Here is a 9,261-nt window from a genome sequence, read left to right on the forward strand (position 1 = left end):
AAAAATTAGGTTTGAGTCCTGGTCCTACCCCTACTCCCTATTTGATCTTGAATAAACTTAAAACTCTAAAAGACTTCTCATGAGAGCCTAAGGAGAGTTGAATCCTAAAGAATGAGAAGGAGACAGAGAAAGAATGTTCTAGGCAGAGGGAATAGCAAGTGCAAAGGACCCAAGGTAAGAAGATGCTTTAGACGTTCCGGGAATAAAAGGATAATGGCAAGTGTGGCCGAGACTTTGTGAGCATCTGGGGAGAGTAGTATGAGTACATTAGAGACGTAGTCAAAACACAGATAATCTAGGGCAGCGCTGTCCACTAGAAATACGCAAGTTGCATATGGAATTTAAAATTTTCCAGTAACCACATTTTTTTAAAGTAAAAAAGAAACAGGTGACATTAATTTTAATCATGTATTTTATTTAACTCAATATATGCAAAACACTATCATTTCAATATGTAACCAATATAAAAACGTTATGAATGAAATGTTTTACATTCTATTTTTTATTCTTATTCTTTCAAATCTGGTGTCTGTTTTATACTCCCAGCACATTTCACCTCAGGCTAGCCACATTCTAAGTGCTTAGTAGCCATATTTGGATAGTGCAGATCTAGACCTTGGTATGAAGGAGTTTATTTGTTTTTCTTTTTGGCCAATGGGAAGCCACTGAAGGGGTTCTAAGAAGGGAGCAAAATGATCTGGGATGTCCCTACTCGAACATTAGCTCCATAAGAACAAAAACCTTGTCCACCCTGTATTCCTAACACCTAACACAGAATACAAGCTCAATAACATTAGTGGAATGAATGAATAAGGGCAGTACTGAAAGCCACAAGAAGAGTCTTACAAATAACAGCCAGTCCTAGTCCAAGAACAACTTTTGTTTTCATTCGTTTGCCTTTCAATCAGATTATGATTAGAAGATATATTTTAGGTGGGCTGGTACCTCTAATATACTATTTTTTAATAAGCCCTCACAAAAATAACTCACTCTCATATCTCACTGGATGAGAATAAGCTATAGTAAGACTTTTTACACCTTAAGGTGTAAGCAGTTCATGTTGTCATTTTTTTAAGTGCCTAGTAAAACATTCCCTGTATATTCAATCTATTTAATAGTAACCAGATAGGAAAAAACAAACACCAAACCCCGTAGAAGAGTAAGGTACTTATAATCAGATGCATAATCATGAAGACAGTGAAAACTTTTGCAACTTTCTCTAGAGGCTATAGATTTGCTTTACTTCTGAATTCCCTCAAAAACACGGAGACTAAAATTAGAGCAGCCAGCTTGTGTTTGGTTTACAGGGGCTCATGCTGTCTTCCTACTCCTCCATCTGTTGAAGCAGTTTTTAGGTCCTGGCACGGAGCTAGAACATGTAAGAACCCAACTTGCCACTGTCCTGAGGATAGCAAAAACCTTTTACCCACAGATCTGAGTTTATTTAATATATTTTGTGTGCACAGCACATCAATTTGGAGTTCTTTACAGAGCAAATCACAACCTTATGTCATCTGGAAGCTAGCTTCTCAAGGGAAAATGCATAAAATAATACTAGCAAAGAAATGGAGAAAATGTTACTATTATTGCACTTAAAGTCTATTTTGCCACTTGACAGTAGCACTGTAATCATTATTAGAATAAATCACATCCCAAAGATTCCAGCAATGGAGGATGTTAGGAGGAAGTGAGGTCTTTATGTCATCTATTTACATTAAAAATGCTTACATGGTCAGATGTTACACAGCCTCTAACAATATTTACTTTCTTTTTTAGTGGGAACATTGTGGGTTATCATGTGATTGTTCCATGTTGCTCCTGCCTTCTCTCCTGTAACAACGGGCACTTCTGGATGTTTCACAGCCAGGCAGTTTATGGTATTAACAGACTAGACTCTACAGGTAAGAAACAATTGACTGGAACATTCCTATAACATTTGTCTATCAACATCTGAGTGAAACTCCAGTAGATCATTTCAGGACTCCCTCTGAGACTTTACCCGGATTGGATCTACTAGACTGAAACGTCAATCATATTATCCCAAACACTTATGGATACTAGTAGCCAAAATTCATCGCCATTTCTATTTTCATCATTTTATTTAAGAGCCTCAAACTTAGCAGGATTTCTTGCCCGCCCCCCCCCTTTTTTTTTCAGAGAGCAAAAGAGATAGAAATATCAATGATGAGAAAGAATCATTGATCGGCTGCTTCTTGCAAGCCCATGACTAGGGATTGAGCCCACAACCCGGGCATGTGCCCTTGACCAGAATTGAACCCAGGACTCTTCAGTCCTCAGGCCAACGCTCTATCCACTGAAGCAAACCAGCTAGGGCTCTTGTCCTTTTTAAATTAACTTTTTTTTAAAATCCTCATCTGAGGACAAGATTAGAGAGAGGAAGGGAGAGCAAGCGAGCATGAGAGAATCATTGATGTGAGAGGGAAACAATTGGTTGCCTTTTGGAGGTGCCCTGATCTGGAATCAAACTGGCAACTTTTGGGTGCACAGGACAATTCTCAACCAACTGAGCCACCACAGCCAGACTTAAATTAACATTTTAATTGCTTTAAATTCTTGTATTGATACATATTATCAAGTATGCATAATCTCATCGATGTGAGTTATTTTTCATAGCATGGTAGGGAAGACTTCTCATGAGAGGCTAAGGAGAGTTGAATCCTAAAGAATGAGAAGGAGACAGAGACATGTTACATACATCGAAGTACGTGTGTGCGTGCGTGTGTGTGTGTGTGTGTGTGTGTGTGTGTGTGTTGAAAAAAGAAAAATCACTAGACAATAAATCTGGAACCTACTATTGCAAAGATCCTATGATTAAAATATTAACTCATTCATCTTTACAATAGCTATGGTATTGCCTCTTGCAAGTCCACAACTGGGGATTGAGCCCACAACCCAGGCATGTGCCCTTGACCAGAATTGAACCCAGGACTCTTCAGTCCTCAGGCTGATGCTCTATCCACTGAGCCAAACCAGCTAGGGCTCTTGGTCTTTTTAAATTAACTTTTGTTTTTTAATCTTCATCCAAGGACAAGATTAGAGAGAGGAAGAGAGAGAGAGAGAACAATATTGTATATTTGATAGTCAAGTGTGTGAGTGTGTGTGTGTGTGTGTGTGTGTGGGTGTGTGTGTGTAAGAAGGGAGGGATCATCGTCTGGGGAGTTGGGAGGGAAGATGACTAGATAACCTGTATTTGGTGCTGTTGCTTTAAGATGAAAATGGACATTTTGACATCTATATTAATAAATTATGATGGAATTTTAGTCAAAGAAAATATTTAATATCAATATGTCATACTAATTATTTAGTAGGAAAATACTGCAACCAATTCTTAAAAGATATTTACATAATACATTTTATATTGTCTAGAGCCATTCAAGTTTTGTTATAGGACATGTTTTCAATGTCTAATACCTATTTATACAACAGACCAAGTTGACATTTAGTGGGACATTTTTAGTGGGAACAAGTTTAAAGAATTTGACAATCCAAATTGGCACTAACACTTGGGTTTTTTAATGTATATTTTAGTCTTCTTCAGAACTTAAAATATATTCCTTTTTTAAAAGTATGATTTCCCTTCACAGACTAAAAACAAGATCACAAATTGTAAAAGCTAGCTAGGTCGTCAGGATCTTTAAACCCTCCAGTTATGGTTGGGTTTTTAGAGACTCCGATTTTTTTTTTTTATCACCTGGCATTTAATTGTAGCTCTCAACCATGTGGGGGTCTTAATTTAAGACTCTGGCATGTTAAGAGGGCCGTTTTTGAGCAAGGACTTATCTGAACTCCCCTAGGTGAGATACAGGCTTCTAATTTAGGTTTCCAGTTTTATATTTGTGTTACTCGTGGGACACATTAAAGGAAGTTTCTGCTTTGATATTATTTTTTCTGCTTCATGGAATTTAAAACACAGGGTGGAGATTTTTCAATTTTGATTTACTTCTTAATATTGGTCAATTTTTCAAAGATAAAAGCCCGGCATTCTTGCATTTGCATTGAATCTAATCCATGAGAAACACATGTATCACGGGGTTTCCTTCCTCCCTTCTTAACAGAGGAAGGAAGGTGCTGCTTCTGACAGATCCAATCACTGAGTTTATTTTTTCTTCTTTGAACCAATTGTGCTGAGTTCCTCGTGTCTCTGTGTATCGACTCCAAGAATATTAGACTTCTCCCTTGTAACCCTAATACTGTGATTTAAAGCAGGATTTTCTAGATGCTTGGCATACAGCAGGGTTCCTCATGGCTGTTGGGACTCTCCTTGAAACACCTGAGTCAGCAGCATCAAAGGAGTACATACACAAGCTTTATAAGATTCTAGAATGTTTAGACTGAAAGGGCCCCAAGAAGTCTATGTTCTAGGCTGGCCTACACAGGTAGACCTGATTTCCTAAGAAATTCCTGAGGAAGCTTGGGAAACCTCAGTTCACCTTCGCTGGGGTGGGTAAATGCCTCCAAAGGCAAATTCACTTCAACTCTCCATTGACCTTTATGGGTTCTAACTGGCCATTAGATTTGGCCTAGTGATTCCGTACTATCCTGTCAGCTCTCAATGCCATCTGACCAGAAGCAAAACCATTCATTCTTGGGAAAAAGGTGTTTTATATTATAAACAATTCAAACAGACAAAAAATTACAGAAAACAATATGATAGGCATCTGTATACATCAAACAGATGCTAATTCCTTGCTTTTTTATATTCCAGTATCTCAACTAAGATAGATAGTTGATTGTTTCTGTTGTTTTAACAATACATGCTTGTACACAATACATGTACAATACATGCTTGTACACATCTCCTCAGGCAACTGTGCAAAATGGACAGTTAGAGGAAAGGATGGGCGATGGGTCATATTTGCAATATATATATAATTTTTTTAATTCACAAAATGGAATACTCTACAGAAATAAAAGAAAATGAGCTAAATCTGCACATAGGGGTATACGTAATCTCAAAAACATAATGTCTAGTGAAAACATAATGTCTAATTAGAGCCCTGGCTGGGTGGCTCAGTTGGCTGGAGCATCGTCCCACACACCAAAAAAGGTGCATACCTAATTCCCCATCAGGGTACATACCTAAGTTTGGGGTTGGATTCCTGGTCAGGGCATGCACGGGAGACAACCGATCAATGTTTCTCTCTTTCTTCCCCCCTTCCTCTCTTTCTAAAATCAATAAACATATCCTCAGGTGAGAATTGAAAGAAAAAGTAAAATTAGAAAAGATACATATAATACCATATTGTAAAATTTTAAATACACAAAACAACAATATATATAGTCTGGTTGCATGAATTTGTAGTAAAAGTAGTAAAAACATCCATGGTGCACTGATAAGGGGTGGAAACTGAGTTCAAACCAAATCTCCAAATCCTGGCTCATTCCATTCCACCAAATGGCCACAATCTTGGTATGTGTGGAGTGGGTATCCAGACTTGCTGAGTTGCTTGTGCCCACACTGCCAACTGGACAGCTTGAGATTTACTTTCTTGTAAGACTTCATTGGCTCTTCTAAAGGTCAATTTTTTTCCAATTTAGTGCTTTCAAGGTATAATATAGTACATGCCCAGAATAAACCATCTCATTATCCTCTACCATACATGTGGTCTTATATACAAATGCTGGATTCTTCAATATGAAAGCTGATTGACCTTTCACGATGAGAGGCTTTAGGTAATTTTATTTATTGTAGTGACAGCTACCATCTAGTTCTAACGTTGACAATTCTACCTTGACAACCTCTAGACTAAAATCCACGAATATCAGGAATTATTGTTCATATTGTAACTGGCTCCAAAACCTTGCTTTTTTTAATCAGAAAAAAAGGCACCAGCTATTTCCATGCTTGTTGAAGAGATGAGTGACTTATTCAAGTCTTTTCCCTCCAAAGAAATACTTAATCTAAAAGGATCTTGTGAGATCTCCATTCATTCAAATAGATTTGAAAAGTATCACTGTAGAGTTATTATGGCATAATGTAGCTGGAGGCAAGCTTTGAGTAAATGGATTCGTAAGACCCTTTTGAGTCCTAAGATTTTAGAATTCAAGCCCTTGCTTAAAACGGTTGAAGAATATGTATGTCCTAGATGAATTATATTAGATAATTTTATTTGTGGTACATTCTTTCAATGCTTTTTCTCTTTACTGCTAACACTATGGTTTAATATAACAACATTAACATAAAGGTTTCATATATCATGTTCTGAGTTATAACAGTAATGAGCACCAAATAACTTTGTAACCTTTTCTTTTCAGGTGTTAACTTCCTACTTTGGGGCAACTTGCCAGAGATAGAAGAAAGTGCAGATGAAGACATGTTAGATATCTCAGCAGAGGAGTGTATTAGATGAATAGGAGAATAGACTTATGATAGATATAATATTTGGACTTTTTACTATTTAAAATGTATATTAATGGATCAACTTCAAATTGTTAGTAAGGATTTTCCAGTGATTTATTTTTTTAGAAAACCAAAATGGGGCATTTGTTGATTTATTTATTTGCTGTCTTAAATTAATTACCTGTTTAATTTGAGCCAATGTAGTTCTTTTCTTCTACTTCTACTTCTTTTTCTTCCTCTCTCCATTCATCAGCCCAGTATAGGTGTATTCTTAACTTCACATAAGAGACTTTTTTCATGTGCCATTCAGCTACCTCCCAATCTGGGGAAGTTTTTCTTACAACTAGATGCCAGGTATATTATTTTACATTCCTGAATAAGGAGCATTAGTACCCACACATATATCAACTGTGCATATATCCATGCATAAATCCACACATATAACCATGTATACATATGTGATGCTCAACTTGGAAATAAACCTTAACAGAGAATTTTAAAAAAACAAGCTGATAGGTTTCCATGGGTACTAGTTATCATATGTTATTTTGGTGACAACTACTTTAATGTGGAACAAGACTTTGTGAATCAACAAATATAACACATTTTTAAATGTATGGAGAAATCCTCTTGATTCCTCAGCATGATGTTAGATAAATAAATTTGTCAGAAAATTATCAATATATATACTGTGTACCAATATTATTTATTTGCCTTCTTCTAAAGTCATATGGATATTGTATTATGAAAGCCAGATAAACCAAACCTCTGTCTTTAAATTACCTCATTCTCTAGAGCTTTCTCTATAAGTAGCAAATTTTAAATATGAGTAATCTCAGTCCCAACCCTTAAATAGAAAAACAAAAACAAAATCTAAAGAAGTGGTTTGTTTAAGCCCTTGTGCATTATAAAGAGAGTTTGTTCTTTTGAAAGCTACATTCGGAGCCACACAGAAGTAGGAAACGGGGATAGTGTTGGATTCTGGTCTTATGTATAGCTAAAATCAATGTATAGCCTCAACTAGTATCTCAATTGTAGGTATTTTGTCAATAATGATACCAAAACAGACTGAGTTGCGGTTTTGTAAATAAACTATTGTCCTGAAAATGATCAGCCTTCCTTTAATTTTTTATTGTACCTACTTTTCTTACCTAAAAATATTAAAGTATCGAATATAGTCGCTAACATGTTTTGAGTGCTTACTGTGTGCCAGACACTGTTGTAAACGCTTTACACATTTAACCCACTTATTCCTCTTATTCCATAGGAGGTAGGTGCCATTGTTTCTCCTTCGTTACTGATAAGGCAGGTGAGGCCTGGAGAGGTGAGGTAGTTCGTCCAAGGCCACTTAACCTGGTCAGAGGAATGGCCAGATTCAAACTCAGGCAGATCTGCTCTTCATTTTCATACTGTCGCCCCTGAGCAACTTCAGATAACAACTGCCATGTTACGTGAGGGCCTCAGTGACTGATTTCAAGATTAAGCGAACTCACACTGGGTCACCGGGTAAAAGTGGCCTGTGGACTCTGGCAGTCATTTACTGTAAACCAAGATAGGAAATGCTGTTACCAGTACCTGAGAAACTTTTCCAAAAGTCTTTCAGACTGACCATCAGCACTGACAGGGTCACCAAAAGAACCGAAGGGTTGAGTGGAACAGTTTGTTTTTTGATTTGGGATTTTTTTCTTTAAGCTTTCAAAGACTTTCTGAAATAAGGTGGCATCGTGGATAAATAAAAAATGTATAAATTGATACTATATTACGTATACTGCTTCAGTTAATCTGTTCAATGAGAGAAGAAAACTTTAATGCTAAAGTAGAGGATGTGGAAAATTTAAATTCAACAGAGTTCATCTGGTTTCCTTCTGCTCGAGCCTGGTTGACTGGGGGGCTCTTTGAAGAGCAAAAGCGAGACAAGCGCTGATTGAAGCAAGCCCCAAACGCAATTCCACTCCAGCAGGAAAATATTTCGAATTACACAGCTACTTTTTGGCAAACTGAGCTATGGGAAGGCCAAGTCTAAGCTGAAAATGGGTTCACAATGTTTTATCTAGAGAAATATACTCATGACCCTGTTTTTTAATAAAAGCAAATTACACACTCTGGTCCAAAGACCGAAGCAAAATCACATGTGTGAATTTAGCCAATTCCTAGGCCTAGAAAATCCATTGCGGCTTTGGTTCTCTTCTAATATTTGATTCGATTCAACAAACCTGTATTATGCCCCTGTGGTGTACTGAGAATTGCACAGTGACAGGCTCCTGCTTGCCTTCATGGTATGGGGGAGAGAATAGAACTTCTACTTAATGCATAGGGTTAAGTGATTTATCAAAGGCATTCTTAAAGTTCAATGACTCCACAGATGAAAGATCACTCATTCTGAGTAGTAGGAGAGAGTGGGAGTTGAGAAAAGTACACAGAAAAAATGATACTTGAGCCAGGCTCTGAAGCACCGTCAGGGGTTTGCCAGCTGGGATGGAAGTCCTGGAGACAATGGTATAAAGAAATAGACCAGATTTAGAAGTATCTGGCTTATTTGGTAAATTACAAGTGGCCTTCTATACCTTCCAAGACATGTAATGAGAATTCATTAGAAGATAAAGCTACCAGGAAAGCTTGGGATCATGTGATGAAGATTATTCTGTGCCATTGTAAGTGTAGACTTGATCCAGGAGCAATGTAGAGTTAGTGAAGCTTTTAATGAAGCAAGAGAATAAAATGATCAGATTTAGGATGCTAGCTCTGATGGTAAAGTGCAGTCAAGTTTCATTTCCTAGTGTCCTTTTTTGATGCACTGAACAACTTGATCATGAAAATTATATTTATTGCTTTTACCCTTTGAACATATACAGGCTTTTAAGTTCCCTGAATTTCTTGCCTTTCATGAAACATCTGGTCTG

The 9,261-nt window shown here is 37.1% G+C and overlaps 1 protein-coding gene across 1 annotated transcript in view; it reads left to right on the forward strand.

Annotated features, from left to right (window-relative positions):
• The window catches only part of FAM72A (family with sequence similarity 72 member A), an 11,684-nt gene extending 4,216 nt beyond the window's left edge, over positions 1-7,468 (forward strand). The window contains exons 3-4 of the mRNA XM_006754393.2: positions 1,777-1,901; positions 6,277-7,468. Coding sequence (XP_006754456.1) covers positions 1,777-1,901; positions 6,277-6,371 — 220 coding nt within the window. The 3' untranslated portion in view covers positions 6,372-7,468. The remainder of the gene's footprint in view (positions 1-1,776; positions 1,902-6,276) is intronic.
• The last annotated feature ends 1,793 nt before the right edge of the window (positions 7,469-9,261 follow it).

This window comes from Myotis davidii, unplaced genomic scaffold (assembly GCF_000327345.1).
Source record: "Myotis davidii unplaced genomic scaffold, ASM32734v1 scaffold710, whole genome shotgun sequence".
Taxonomy (NCBI): Eukaryota; Metazoa; Chordata; class Mammalia; order Chiroptera; family Vespertilionidae; genus Myotis; species Myotis davidii.